The sequence below is a fragment of the Dipodomys ordii genome, unplaced genomic scaffold (genome assembly GCF_000151885.1).
Source record: "Dipodomys ordii isolate 6190 unplaced genomic scaffold, Dord_2.0 Scaffold125, whole genome shotgun sequence".
Lineage (NCBI taxonomy): Eukaryota > Metazoa > Chordata > Mammalia > Rodentia > Heteromyidae > Dipodomys > Dipodomys ordii.
The window spans coordinates 2,712,677-2,728,375 of NW_012267341.1; the positions used below are offsets into that span (position 1 = coordinate 2,712,677).

General features: G+C 48.8%; 1 protein-coding gene across 1 annotated transcript; it reads left to right on the forward strand.

Annotated features, from left to right (window-relative positions):
• Positions 1–308: 308 nt before the first annotated feature.
• Syt13 (synaptotagmin XIII) lies at positions 309–15,073 on the forward strand. Its single transcript, XM_013029990.1, has 5 exons — positions 309–531; positions 3,640–3,774; positions 6,869–7,170; positions 11,652–11,781; positions 14,744–15,073. Exons 2-5 carry the CDS (start codon positions 3,663–3,665, stop codon positions 15,046–15,048), a joined length of 849 nt encoding a protein of 282 aa, XP_012885444.1. The 5' UTR covers positions 309–531; positions 3,640–3,662; the 3' UTR covers positions 15,049–15,073.
• The last annotated feature ends 626 nt before the right edge of the window (positions 15,074–15,699 follow it).

The following is a 15,699-nucleotide window of genomic DNA, read 5'->3' on the forward strand; positions in this document are numbered from 1 at the left end:
CTCCTGAATTGTCCTCAGTTGTTGTTCCAACAAGTGGCAGACAGGGTGACTCCAAGCCAGTGAGAAAGAAAACATGGGCTGTGTTTAACTTTGCTTCTGAAGAGGAAAGGGGTCAGAGGAGGACTCCCCACTCTACCCTCCCAAAATAAACTACAATAGGCCATCACTGGCATTGCCATGGATAGACAGAGGGACAGACAAAAGGATGGGGAAAGCGATGGATGCTTGAGGGACTCATGCATGCAAATGGTGGGTGACTGCCAGGCAGGAAGTCCCCTGCTAACGAGCCTGATTTGTATCTGCAGGTCAACATTAAGAAATCCACGGAGCCTGTCCAGCCCCGAGCCCTTCTCAAGTTCCCAGACATCTACGGCCCCAGGCCGGCTGTGACGGCTCCAGAAGTGATCAACTATGCGGACTACAAACTGGGGACCACCCAGGAGGCTACTGCGCCCACCAGCTCCCAGGCCCCCAGTGACAGCCGTCTCAAGAAGCGGGTCACAGAGGAGCTGTTCATCCTTCCCCAGAATGGTAAGGGTCTCCTGCCCATCATGAGCAGCACGCAGTGGGGACTGGTCAGTCAGTGTGTCTGGGGATAGCGTTCCTTGGCCTGGCTCTGGTGATGTGGCACTGGACACTGGGCAGGCCAGTGGGCAACAGGGCCTGTCTTCCTGTTGAACGCTGTTACTCAGCTTTTGGCCAAGCCTTTTAGCTCTCCACTAGGAAAAACAAGAGTCCCTTTCAAGTCATATGAAGGAGACACAGGGTCGTGGCTAAAAACAGGGGCTTCTGAAGCCTGGGTAGAATTGTCTGCCTTTTTATATATTTGCTGTGTGGCATCAACGCCATTAACTTCTCTAGGCCTCAGTTTCTTCACCTATAACATGGAATCCTATTAGTTAGGCCCTGCCAGTTAGTTTGGAAGTACCATATTGCCTATAAAACTCTCAGCTCCCTGCTTTTAAAAGTTATGGCTAAAGCCATCACTGGTGGCTCATGCCTGTAATCCTAGCTACTCAAGAGGCTGAGATCTGAGGATTGCAGCTCAAAGGCAGCCTGGAAAAGTCTATGAGACTCTTATTTCCAACTAACCACCAGAAAACCGGAAGTGGAGCTGTGGCTGGAAATGGTAGAGTGCTAGCCTGGAGTGAACAAGCTCAGGGTCAACGCCCAAGTCCCAAGTTAGAGCTCCACACCAAAAAGACCAAAAACCTCAAAAGGCATGGCTATCATTTATATTTCTTTTGTTAGAATGAATGTCTGAAAGGGGACAGCTTGGGACACTGAGGTAGGAGCTTTTTAGGAAGCCACGAGGACACCCATCACGTGACCTAGGTTTTATTCTATGCCATTGATGAGGGAGGTGGTAGAGTGAAAGCATCCTACCAGCTTTGACATTGACCTCACCTTGAACCATCTTCTAGTCATTGGACAGGTGCCCCACTGTTCTGGCTCAGAAGCACAGTGGTCAGCCTGGCATTTCTGGAACCGATTCAAGTCACACTACAGTGTGAACCAATCCTGACTGACTTTCATGAGCTTTGCTCATTTGGAGCATTCCTCCCTGACCCACACCTCTTTTAGGGACCACTAATGGAGTTGAACTCAAGGGTCTTGCACATGCTTTGCTTACTTGGCTCGGTTGATTGATTTCACTCTAGCACTTGAACTATGCCCCCAGTCTAGGTTTTTGCTGGGGATTTTGGAGATGGACTCCCAGTTTCTATCCCAGGTAGCTTTAAACCTCAGTCCTCTAGATCTCAGACACCTGGGTGGTTAGATGAAAGGCATGCATACTGCAGCCCATTCTAAATAGGCTTAAATGGACCCACTGAAGACTGGAAAGCTGCGGGGAGGACTGGCTCACACGAGGACCCTAGAGGTCACTGATCACTCAGGACCCCTTCTCCCAGGAGCCCAAGGAGGCTTAAGGCTTGGAGAGAATCAAAGGAACATGGGGAGCTGAGCAGCATCTGGCCTTTGAAGAATGCCTTAGAAGACAACAGCTTAGTTTTGATCATGGAAATCTTTTGTGAGTGGTGCCAGCCCCTGGCTTCTCCCTGATGAGATAGACAGTAAATGGCAGAGTCCACTTGCAGATGCTGACCCGAACCCCAACTACTATAAGAGATCCAAGAGGAGAAGAGGAGAGGTTCTGACAGTGCAGACTAATGGCAGCCTGAGAGCCGAGAGCTAGGGTACCACTAAGGCCCTCCTAACACTGGTGGTATTCTGGATGTCTGAAAGATGGAAGACAAGGAGGTCCTGGGCACAGGTGCATCTCCATACACTGGAACATCCTGGCTGATCTGTTCCTTTGTTAGATGCCTCAGGGACAATTTGACTACTTGCAGGAATCCCATAATAAGCCCTTTTGCGGGGATTAATTGTCCTCTATATTTGTACCCTCTGAATTTGTTCTGAGAACCAGAGTCTAATTCTAGTTTGCCTCAAGTGGCATCTGCTGTAACTGTAGCTCCTGTAGCCTTTTTTTCTTGTCGGTTGTAGGACTTGAACTCAGGGCCTTGGCGCTGTCCCTGAGCCTCTATGTGTTCAAGGCTAAAGTTCTACCACTTGAGCCACAGTGCCACTTCCAGTTTTTGAGTGGATAATTGGAGATAAGAGTTTCATAGGGACTTTTCTGCCTGGGCTGGCTTCAAACAGCTATCCTTAGATCCCAGCCTCCTGAGTACGTAGGATGACAGGTGTGAACCGCTGGTGCCTGGCTGCTACTGTAGCCTTTAATTGTTTCATTATGTTTGATACCTGAGAATCTTGGGATCCTGTTCAGGAGATGGGCAAAACGAGTAACACGGATGGTTTTAGGGACTTCCAAATTAAAGATAAGATCATCTAGTCACTCAGTAAGTGTTGAATATATATTAAAGCAAAAGCACGCTTACCAGCCAGGCACTGGTGGAGGAGTACACCTGTACTCCTAGCTACTCAGGAGGCTGAGATCTGAAGACTGCAATTCAAAGACAGCCTGGGCAGAAAAGTCCATGAGACTCCAAGAGGAGGTATGGCTTAAGTGGTAGAACTCCAACCTTGAGCACAACAGTGCAGAAATAGTACCAGGCCCTGAGTTTAAGTCTTAGTTTTGGCGTGTGTGCATGGGCATGCACACGTGCACGTGCACGTGCACACACACACACACACACACACACTTTTACCCTGACCCTTTTGCTCTTGAAGGTCTCTTCCCAGCTGTTTACCCTGGGGAACAGGAGGAGGTGGCACTGGGTATCAGCTGGGGACAACCATGATCACCAGGGCTACACAGACTGGGACAGCTTCCCTTACTGGGAACACTCACCATAAGCCAAGCTCTGGGCTAGGAACTTCCCCTGCCTTTATTCATTTCATGCTTTCAATGACTATAGAAAAGAGGAGCTCTTAACCTCTTCATTATACAGCTGAGGAAAGTGAGGTTCAGAGAAGTGCAAGACCACACTGGTACTATGTAGCTTCTCATGTCTGCCCACATCTTGACTACTGGGTGCTGATGTCCTTTGAGCTAAAGCCCCCTGTGACTGCTGCTTGCCCTGGTGTGGCTGCTGCCCGGGGCTGCTTGGGTTTGTGGCTTAGGTGGCTGCTGTGTGACAAGGGACTCATTGGCGAGCCCTGACTATCTTACAGGAGTGGTGGAGGATGTCTGTGTCATGGAGACGTGGAACCCGGAGAAGGCTGCCAGCTGGAACCAGGCCCCCAAACTCCACTACTGCTTAGACTACGACCAGCAGAAGGCTGAGCTGTTCGTGACTCGCCTGGAAGGTACTGCTTTGCTGTTGGTTTTTAGGCAGATGAGAGGGTCTACAGCCGGAGGAGCATGGTTAACACTCCAGGAAATATCCTCAACACAGGCTGCTCCAACACGGAAATAGTTTTTCTCCCTAACCATGTAAAATGGGGATTCTTACCTTTTTTTTTTTTTTGTCAGTCATGAGGCCTGAACTCTGGGCCTGGGCGCTGTCCCTCAGCTCTTCAGCTCAAGGATAGCGTTCTACCACTTGAGCCAGAGCGCCACTTCCGACTTTTTCTGCTTATGTGGTGCTGAGGAATCGAACTCAGGGCCTCATGTATGCAAGGCAAGCACTCTACCACTGAGCCACCTTCCAGCCTGGGATTCTTACTCTTTTTTTTTTTTAAAGCCGGTACTGGAGCTTGAACTCAGAAGCTAGGTGTTGTCCCTTGGCTCTTTCACTCCAGGCTACCCCTTTACCACTTGAGCCACAGCTCTACTTCTGGCTTTTTAGTGACTAACTGGAGATAAGTCTCATAGACTTAACTACCCATGCTGGCTTTGAACTGTGATCCCTAGATTTCAGCCACGTGAGTAGCTAGGACGATAGGTATGAACCACTGGCTTCCAGAAAAAATGGGGTTTCTTGATTGGTAGACATCTCTCATCCAAATGGTGATTTGAGGAGCAGGCTCCTTCCACCTACCCTGTACCTCAGCCTCCTGTTAACTCTACTCACAAGTGGATGGAGGAATGGGAGCACCAGAGGGCACAGCTGCTCCCAATTAGTCTAAACTGGATATGGCATAAGTCACTTTTGCTCACATCCCATTGGCCAGAGCCCAGTTGCATGGTCACACCTCTCTGTAAAGGAGCTTGGGAAGTGTGGGCCTATGGAGCTGCCCAGGAAGAAGGGATATGAGCTTTTGGTAAACAAAAGCAATCTCTGTCATAGGGGCCTTTGAATCAGACAGGGCTTCATGCTGGACAAGAGGGTCTTTGGAAAGTCAGAACCGGTCCATCTTTCTGAGGGGCCAGGATGTTCTTAGTATTGCTACCCCTGACAATTCACTTTACCATCAACAATCAAAGCTGGCTGTGGCACCAGATGTTTGATTTCTGTGGTTAATTTCCTTTTGTTTCTGTATTAGCTTTCTGTCACTGGGACCAAATGCCTGAGGAAATTAACTTAAAAAGAGAAATCAAGACTACATCCCAGTGACCTCACATCCAGAGCCTCCGTGGGCATTTGTGATCCAGTTCCTCACAGTTTTATCTTTGGCACTGGAGTTGGAATCTAGGGCCTTACACATTCTAAACATGTGCTTTGCCACTAAGCTATACCTTCAGGCTCTGGTTTCCTTCCTTCCTTCCTTCCTTCCTTCCTTCCTTCCTTCCTTCCTTCCTTCCTTCCTTCCTTCCTTCCTTCCTTCCTTCCTCCCTCCCTCCCTCCCTTCTTCCTTCCTTCCTTCCTTCCTTTCCTTCTTTCTCTCTTTCTTTCTTTCTTTCTCTCTCTCTTTCTTTCTTTTTTCTTCTTCCATTTTATTGTCTTTTAAGACTTTTTTATTGTAAAGATACTATACAGAGGGTTACAGTTACATGAGCAAGGTAATGAGTACACTTCCTATTGAACATTGTTACCCCCTCCATTGTTTTCCCCCTACCATCCCTTCCCTCCCTACTTTCCCCAAGGTTCTTTTTTTTTAAATTGTGATTAAGTGATTACATAATTTCCCAAATTTCACAGTATTGTGGAATAATGATGCTCATTTAAAGTCACAAGTTCATTCTAACTTTCCTGGAGCAGATTGTCTATCACAGTCTCTTTTAAGACTTTTAAGCTCTTTCATATGATTTATCACACTTGGTCTTCATCAAAGTTCCATTTTACAGACTAGCAAACTGAGGGGTAACAACGCCTTTGTATGACTTGTCCAGGATGATTCCGACCCAGCAGTAGGAAGCTCTGTCAGGAGCCTGGTGTCAGTTCTTCCCCTGCACTTCCGGTGAAATGTCAGCTCCCACTTGCCACATTTTCCACTGAGGTGCCAATCACCCAAGCTCCTCAGTAAGGGGAGGAGGGTGCCTGGGTAGATCACACTGTGACGTATCTGCCACGTGACTTACCCAGAAGCTATAGCTTGGCCCCTCAATGTTCCCGTAAAAGTACATGGAGTAAAGCCTTGCTCCCTGCTGTGGCAATATGGGGGGCGGGGCGGGAGTGGGCTTTAAGAGGTGAAGCCTAACTGAGTTCTGATGGCTCATGCATGACATCCTAAATACTTAAGAAGCTGAGATCTAAGGATGAAGGTTCAAAGCCAGCCCAGGCAGGAAAGTTTGTGATTCTTTTATCTCCAATTAACCAACAGAAAATTAGAAGTGGAGCTGTGTCTCAAAGTGATAGAGAGCTAGCCTGGAGCAAAAGAGCTCAGGGACAGCACCCAGGCCCCAAGTTCAAGCCCCACAACCACCACCATCCAAGTGATTCACACTGTAAGTGGCTGTGTGGTAAATATGCAAAGGACGGAACCTATAGATCACAGTGTCCCCAGTGGCCCTAATGACAGTAGTCAAACCAGGGCCCTGGGGGCTTGGGGAAATTGCAGAGTCTTCTGGTCAGAGGGGCCCCAGGAAGCAGTGATTCTTATCATAGTTCTCCAAGGAAGATAGAAGATGAAGTGTACTGATGGTGATCTCTCCTCCCTCCTTTCCTTTCTTCCTTTTTTTTCTGGGGCGGGGACAGTCTTGAAGTTTGAACTCAGAGCCTTCCACTCTCATTTGGCTGGTGCTGTGTCACTTTAGCTATGTCTCTAGTACAGCTTTATGCTGATTAATTAGAGATGGAGTCTTGCAGGCTTTTTTGTTTGTTTTTTAACCTAGGCTGGCCTCAAACTGCCATCCTTCATATTTGAGCCTCTCAAGTAGCTGGGATTACAGGTGTGACCCACCTGCACCTGACTCATTTCCCATTTCTAAATGTCTTGTTACAAGTCCACTCCTGAGATCCAAGGTAGTTAGTTATCCCTGGGATCTGTCGATACTTGAAGGCTGTTACCATTAAGGTGGATTCTACAGCTCTGATCCAGGATGTAGTTCATCTGAGTTCCCTTATCTTCTGGCCTGCAGCTGTGACCAGTGACCACGAAGGAGGCTGCGACTGCTATGTCCAAGGCAGTGTGGCCATCAAGACCGGCTCCGTGGAGGCCCAGACAGCCCTGAAGAAGCGGCAGCTGCACACGACCTGGGAGGAGGGCTTGGCGCTGCCCCTGGCGGAGGAGGAGCTCCCCACGGCCATCCTGACGCTTACCCTGAGGACCTGCGACCGCTTCTCCCGCCACAGTGTGGCTGGGGAGCTCCGCCTGGGCCTGGATGGGGTATCCGTGCCTCTGGGGACCACGCAGTGGGGCCAGCTGAAGACTTCCGCTAAGGTAAGTTCGCCTTGCGGCTGGAAGGCTGAAGCCTGCTAGTGGAGTACAGGAGGGGAGATCTCCAGGCTGGGCAGAGAGGCAGCATGGGGTCCTGAACAGGCCATCCTGGAGCTGAGCCAAGGCCCCAAACTCAGGGTTCCTAGCACCTGCTCCCAGGGGGTCCTCCTGCTTGCTCTGCGGATGTCCCTGCCATCATGGGCAGTAACGTGGTGTGTGCTCCAGGACTGTCCTTGTCTCCCTGCTCTGCATAGGCCCTGCAGGGATGAGTGCAGAGGGAGGGAGGAAAGAAGGGAGGAGGGTAGAGTCCCTCTGTTTGTAGAATTTCCAGACCAAGGGATGAGCTGATGCAGCTCACAGTGATCACGACAAACTAACCTGCCTTGACATATCTAAGAGGTGCTGTGTCTAAAAGGCTGTGATGGAGAATTCTAGAAGGCCTGAGGTGTGTGTGTGTGTGTGAATAGTGTGTATACTAGGCTCTGATGGAGCCACCTGGAGGCGGGGGGTAGGGGGGGAAGGGGGGGCCCCGCAGACCAGAGCTGGGTGGTCTAGGCAAGCACTCCTGGATGATTTCCCCTGCCCTGGAGGTCATGAGTGGCAGATTCTGCTGTGACACCACCCTGTTGAGAAAGGGTCTCCTGAGAGCAAACCCTGGCCTCCCCGCTCCACTGGCCAGGGCAGCAAGGGGCAGTGCTGTGTCTAGGGATGGGCTTGAGATTTCCTGTCAGAGCCTTCACAGGGGGTATTTTCTGTGTCCTGGGCTGCAGTCATCAACCCAGCCATCAGGTGGTGTTTCTGAGACGCCCTGTACCTCGGTGGTTACTCTCAGGACTTTGCCTGACTTTTTTTCCCATTCTCCCAATGAGCCACATGGTGATGGGGGTGGGGCTGCCAGCCCATCTCAGCCTCCCAAGAAGCTAGGATTACAAGCTTGAGCCATGGTACCTGGCTACATCTGGCCCACTTTGTGCCATCATTCCTTGTCCCATGTTTCTTTCTCAGTCTTAGAAAGTTGCTAGATAGCTCAAACATGCTCTTCAATGGGTGGGGAATTTGTGTGGGGGTGGGGAGGGCATGCGGGGGAGGGATTGGGAGGAAAACTACGACTTGGGTTTCCTATAATAGTACACTGGCTTTGAAGGAACAGAGGTTTCCCTGTGGGGTTTGAGGCTTTGGATGGCCCCAGCAGGGTTCTCATTCAGTCTAGGCAGCAGTCTCAGCTACCTTGATGACTTCTAGATCCCTTCTATTCCCCCAGGAAAGCCTTAGTGTGCATTTCCCACAAATCCCTCAGCTAGCTCCTGCAGTGCACTGGGCACCATGCCAGGATCTGGCAACGGAGCCGTCTGTACCTGGAGCCCTGCATCTCTACCTGGAGCCCTGCCCTCTGCAGCTCATCCCTCCTCATGACTCCTCATTCTCCTTGCAGCCGTCACTGCTCCAAAAATACCCAGTCACATCCACCTCCCCAAATGGTGTGTCAGGCAGGAGGGAGCCCCAGGCCCGGCCAGGGTGCCCCACCTGGGTGGAGGGAGGGCCTGATTGGCACTGGGGGGAGGAGGGCAGGGTGACTGCAGATGCTGCACCCTGAGGTGTTTCTTCCCCAGGCTACAGTGAGTTAACAGAGACGCCGCAGTGCCCTTGTTCTAGATGGAAGACATTCAGCCCAAAGTGGCATGTGCGTCATCAGGGACCACAGTACGCCCCACTTCCAGGGAGGCCTTGAATGATTCACTGAGAGGCATAGAAAAGGGAGGAGGACTGCCCAGGAGAAGAAGGAGGAAGAAAGGGTTATTTTTGTTGGCAGGTATTTTAAGCAGCTGCATTATCTGCTATCGATGCTGTAGCCAGCAGGGCTGGCCCAGGTGCTCACCCTGCACAGCCACGAGAAGTCCCTTGGGGTAGACAGGTGTAGGCTCCTCTTAGTCTGGAGGGGGAGGGAGTAGAGGCCTCAAGCCTAATCACTGTAGGGCCACAGCCAAGGCCAGCCATAGACCCACTACTGATAAATGGTAAGTAGGTGTCCATCCCAGCTCTACCACCCTGCTGGGAGCCTGGCACTAGTCCTCAGGTTCCATGACTTCCTTGTGAAATGAGAGTATGGGCAGACTGTTTACTAGGAGCAGAGCACACTGGATCTGGGACTGGGGTTTCCTTTTGTTGTTGTTGTTTTGTACTGGTACTAGAATTTGAACTCAGGACCTCATGATCTTGCTTGGCTTTTTTGCTCAAGGTTGGCACTGTCCCTCTTAAGCCATACCTCCACTTCTCTTTTTGTTGTTGTTGTTGGTTGATTGAAGACAAGAGTCTCCTGGACTGTTCTTCCTGGACTGGCTTGGAATCACAATCCTCAGATCTCAGCCTCCTGAGTAGCTAGGATTACAAGTGGCACTTACTCTTTTTAGGAGTATGAACTCCTTAAGTTTTCATAACTCCATAAGGGGAGCTCATCTATGCCCATTTTATAGATGAGGAAGCAGAAATGTCTAGGAACTTGCCCAAGGTCACACAGCTGTAAAGGATAGGACCAAACTTCTCAGTCTGTGCCCTCCCTCAACATTATGTCACCTTGCTCTGGATTATTGATAATAAAAATTGTGGTCTTGTGAATCATCATTTGAATTATAATTTATCACCGTTAATGAGGACTTACTAAATGAATCAATTCTGTTTTTCCATTAGCCGACATTGATGTATCACTTCCAGTCTGTCTCTCTCATGGATTGCAAGTTTCCTGGAGGCAGACTGTATTTTCCTCTCTGCTATTATAGAAGCATCTGGAACACAAAATATGTCCTTTAAGCATGTTTGTTGACTGGACAAATCCCCTTCCTCCTGATAAAGGACATTTGGAAAAGGGAAGGGCAGTGTTATGTGTCGCATGGTGCTGGGCTCTACCCCACTGTCTAGTTTCTTTTAAGCACAGAGGTTCTGTGAATCTGCTGGGAGCTGGGCCCTGGGCTGGGGATTGAGTCTTGCACTGGGGGTTTGGCCCTGGGCTGCGGGCTCCAGTCTTGGGCTGGGGCTGGGCCCTGCACTGGGGATTGAGTCCTGTGCTGGGGGCCCAGTGTAGGGTACACAGGAAAACCTATTGCAACCCCCCTGAGCTCAAAAGCATCACCTAGTGGTACTAGAAGGAGGCTTGGGGTGCTCTGTGCTATTGTCCAGGGGCCTCAACTACACCAGGAGTACAGGATGGAAGAGGACTCCCCAAATTATCATCAGTGTACAATGAGGAAGTCAGAGCTAGAAGGAGGGGGCCAGGCTGCACCGCCGCCTTTGAGGGAAGGCCATCTGCTCTCCAGTCAGAGGAAGAGCTCCACCATGGGCTGACTCCTTCTCTGTCCTGGAAGGGACCTTTTTTTAAATGTTTTGTCTTTCAAGGACTTGAACTTTCAAAGGAACTCTTGTAGGAGTTCATGGGTACACTTTAAATTTTGTGTGTGTGTGTGTGTGTTTGTGTGTGTGTGTGTGTGTGTGTGTGTACATGCGCTCGTGTGCGTACGTGCTCAGATGCTTCCTGGAGCTGTCAGCCTCCTCTGCTGCATGGGGTTATTGATACTTGGTTTTCTCCAGGGACCTAAGTGCATCATCTGCCATCATGGGTCCGCAGCACTATGTTGACATTTCTGGCCTCTCTGTTGACAAAGCAAACCCCTGCCCATTTGATCATGTCACTTTATTGACTCTCTCAGCCAGCAACAGCTGGCCAGGGCCATCTCTTCAAATAAAGAAATGAATCACACCTCCTGCTCCTGCCCTGCCCCCCCCAGGAGCCAGATGTCAATCAGTTATTCTCAACCTATCTTCTCCAGAGCCCTAGACTTCCAGAGGCACCTCAGATGCCAGGCGGCAAGGAGTAAGGGTTAAGGGGTCTCCTAGATGTCTCTGTCCCTCTGCTGAGTGACCACTCATTGCTTTTTGTTTGTTGGTTTGTGCTGCTTTTAGGGCTTGAACTCAGGGCTTGGGTGCTATCCCTGAGCTTGTTCTACCACTTGAGCCACAGCTCCATTTGTGGCTTTTTGGTAGTTAATTGGAGATAAGAGTTTTACAGACTTTCCTGCCTGAGCTGGCTTTGAACCACAATTCTCAGATCTCAGCCTCCTGAGTAGCAAGAATTCCAGGTGTGAGCCACCAGTGCTCAGTGTGTTTTTACGTGGGATTTAAATACATGATGGTAGGACTAGGGATTTGGCTTAGTGGGAGAGTGCTTGCCTAGCATGCATGAAGCCCAGGGTTCAATTACTCAGTACCACATATACAGAAAAAGCTGGAAGTGGCACTGTGACTCCAGTGGTAGAGTGCTAGCCTTGAGCAAAAAGCAGCTCAGGGACAGTGCCCAGGTAGCACGTCACCCTGCTTTGGGTGTTCTGCTGCCTTCTGAGAAAATGCAGAGCACCCTTAGGTGGGCAGTTTGCGGGCTGATGGGTCAGAAGCCACTGCTGGCACTGCTCCCTTCCTGAGTCCTCCTTGTGTTTCAGGAGCCGTCCACAGGAACGGGGGAGGTCCTCCTGTCTATCAGCTACCTCCCCGCTGCCAGCCGCCTCCTGGTGGTACTGATTAAAGCCAAGAACCTCCTCTCCAACCAGTCCAAGGAGCTGCTGGGCAAGGGTAAGTGAGGGGCAGAGGAGAGAGCTAGGCCTCTCTAGCACCAGGACAGTGATGTGGCTGGATCTTTCCTCATCAATATTCTTCCCCTGGTTGGAAAGGGTATACGTACTCTTTTGGGTTCACACCCATTCATTCCTGAACCCATTCCAGCCACAAGGGGCCTGCAGGTGACTCTGGGGTTCCTTGCTTGGCAAATCCACCATGAGAACACTACTGCATTGCAAGATGCAAGGGCAAGACTGTATAGTCATGGAGTGGAATCTTCTGGATCCAGGACAATCTAGAGCTGGTTGCACATACGCCCGGGCTGGTGCCAATGTGGGGTGTTCACCCAGGTTCTTTTGTTCGTGACACCCTCTGCTGGCCATTACTGAACCCTTTCCTGTGTCTTCTGTCCTCTCTGCCTTGGCCATCTGCCAGCCCAATGCCTGTTGAGTGTGGGGGGCAGCAGAGAATGTGTGGGAATCAGGGCTGAGGTGTCTCTGCCCACCTCTTTTCAAGGTTCTGGAAGCTCCAGTTTTTCCTTCTGGATAGCCTGGCACAGGTCCCACACCTTGGGGTTTGAAGCACCATTTCCTGTCCAAGCATGAAAGGAGTCTGGATGAGCAGGATCCCACCCAGGCTGAGAGCCAAGTTCTCAGAGCAACCTATAAATACACTTTTATTTATAGCAGAATACAAAGAATCACTATTATATTCAGAATCTTTGAGCAAAATATTTGGGGCAAATAAAATTGGAAGAGTTGAGCTGGCAGGTGGATTTCTGAGCCAAAGGTCGGAGTTCAATGCTTTCTCCCTGTTCCCTCAGGACTGGTTCTCTGAGGTCTTCCTTTTTCTTTATAGCTCACATCAGGACAATTACAACACAACTCTCTATCTCTCAACTGTCCCACTGAAATAACAAACTAACCACCCAGAGGTGATAATTATAGTAATAAATATCACGTAACAATTATTCTCACATTAACTTCAAGAACCTTGACTAATGAAAAAGCAATGTCCTGAATCTGAGCTCTGAGAGCTCATCTGGTGACCCGTTTGTGGGTTTCTGGGAGGGGACACCATGTGTAATCAGGGCCACCACTGCAGGACCCAGGTGCTAGGGGACAAGGCAATGTGTCTTGAAGTTAAGCAACTCCAGCAAAACTTAACAGAGTGTAAGAAGGCTCAGCCAGCCAGCAGGAGACCTTCTCTGTCAGTAATTAACAGGACATAAGGCTAACTTTTTTCTGATCCAAGTTTAAAAACCAATCTTCAGGGCATCGAAGCCATTGCTCTGAGGAAATGACCTATGGAAGGGTTCATGGCCCTGATTTCCTGGTGGCATAGAAATATGCCAGAAATATGCCCAGAATGGGCCATCCATAGTTGAGCATCCTGAACCAAAAATGCTAGTCAGGCACTGGTGTCTCATAAAACTAACTACTCAGAAAGCTGAGATCTAAGAATCCCAATTCAAGTCCAGCCTGGGTGGATAAATCCAAGACTCTTACTCCAATTAGCCAACAAAAAAAATCCAGAAGTGGAGGTATAGCTCAAATGGGAGATCTTCAGCTTGAAACAAGAAAAGCTAAGCAAGACCTTGAGGCCATGAGTTTAAGCCACAGTACTGGCACCAGAAAATAAAAATAGAATCCAGAATTTTCCCAAATCTGAAGCTTTCTGAACACAAGGGGAAAATTTCATACCCGCATTTTAGCATCATGCACAAGAATACTAAACATTACAGAATAAAATTATATTCAACACAGTATAACCCCTGCTTTCACTATATTTGATGTCAGTATAACTTGTGGAGGAGATGGGGAAAAACAAGTCGTTTAAGGATACAGGTGGACCTGTTGCAACAATGAGAAGTACAAGTTGTCAGGTCGAAAATGAGCTTTACAATGTTGGTGGGGGGGGAAGGATTGGGACTGGGGGGGAGGGGGGAGGCTGGGAAGGGATGTGAAGGATAAACGAAGGAGGAGGCTGCAATGCTTGGTAAGAAATGTACGCATTATCCTGTCCATGTAATTGTAACCCCTCTGTACAGTATGTTCACAAATAAAATAAAATAAATTTTTAAAAAAGAAGAAATCTGAGAAATTCCCACAAAGTAATCACAGCAGCAAAGCAGTCTTGCCCTAAAATTTTTGGAAATGTACTCAAATTTGTTTATGATGTCTTCAAAATTATACTAAGCCCTTGTAAGTATTTTTTATCCAACACCAGCTTCTTCTATTTCTAAATACTATAAAATAGTCACTTGCCTCTGTGTTGTCAACATGTTTTCACTGAGCAGCTGAAATAAAGCTCATTTTTTATCTACAAAAAAAAATTATATTCAAGTGGGCACCAGTAATTATACCTGTAATCCTAACTATTCAAGAGGGATCTAAGGACAATGATTCAAAGCCACCCTGAGCAGGAAAGTCTGTGAGACTCTTATCTCCAATAAACTACTCAGAAAATCCAGAAGTGGCATGCTGGCTCAAGTGGTAGAATACTAGCCTTGAGCAAAAAGAAGCTCTGGGACAGTGTCCAGGTCCTGAGTTCAAGCCCTAGGACTGGCAAAAAAAAAAAAAAAAACATTCAAGCTGTTTGTTTTATATATATATATATAACTATATATATAGATATATATATGTATACAGACATATATATATATGAAGCTTAAATGAAATTTATGTTTGTAGTACACAAACATATCTCATTATGCATATGCGAATATTCCCAAGTCTGAACACCACCCACATGCTCCAAGCATTTCAGGTGAGGGCTACTTAGTCTATATTGTCCATTTTCCACAGTTGAGGCAGGAGTGTTGTCTTGGTCCCCCTTTAGAAAAATGCCTGCTATTCAGTAGGTTCTTAATTATCAGGTGAACGCCTTGCCCAGTGGTCGAGTTGAAAGGGAGCCCCAAGAAGTATCACTATTCTCATTTGATCTTTCTCTCTCTTTCTTCTTAATTCATCTTCAGATGTCTCAGTCAAGGTGACCTTGAAGCACCAGGCTCAGAAGCTGAAGAAGAAGCAGACAAAACGGGCCAAACACAAGATCAACCCCGTTTGGAACGAGATGATTATGTTTGAGCTGCCCGACGACTTGTTGCGGGCCTCCAGTGTGGAGTTGGAGGTGCTGGGTCAGGACGAGGAGGGGCGGAGCTGGGCACTTGGCCACTGCAGCCTGGGCCTGCACGCCTCAGGTTCTGAGCGCAGCCACTGGGAAGAGATGCTAAAAAACCCACGCCGGCAGATTGCCATGTGGCACCAGCTGCACCTGTAAGCCAGCCACTGCCAACCTCCCTTCTCAAGCACAACCCATCCTCCACCCCAGCTGCCCTCTGTAATCTCCTGCTTGTGTCCCATCCTCATTCCAGCATTCAGAACACAGACGGATGTACTGGCCAACATCAGGATCCTATTCCTTTCTCAGCATGTTCCTGATTCTAACAGATGAGCAAAGCCAGCAGGGCAGAGTGTGGAAATGGGACATTTGGGTCATATTGAAGCCTATATTTCTCTCAGTTGTGTTTTACGGGAAGAGACTCTTCCCAGATATACTCCTGTGTGGGTTTTGCAGGTGAGCTGAGGCCAGATGCAGACAAAGCGCCATTTGAGAAACACAGATGCAAAGAATTTTTTTTTTCTAAATAAGCATTTCAAAAGTGGTAAAAGAGCTGGGCAATGGTGGCTCACATCTATAACCCTAGCTACTCAGGAGTCTGAGACCTGAAAATCCCAGTTCAAAACCAGCCTGGGCAGGAAAGGTTGTAAGACTCCAATTAAGGGGCTGGGAAGATGGCTCAGTGGTAGAGTGCTTGCCTTGCATGCCTAAGGCCCTGGGTTCGATTCCTCAGCACCACATAAGCAAAAAAAAAAAAAAGAAAGAAAGAAAAAAAGCTGGAGGTGGCGCTGTGGCTCATGTGGTAGAGCG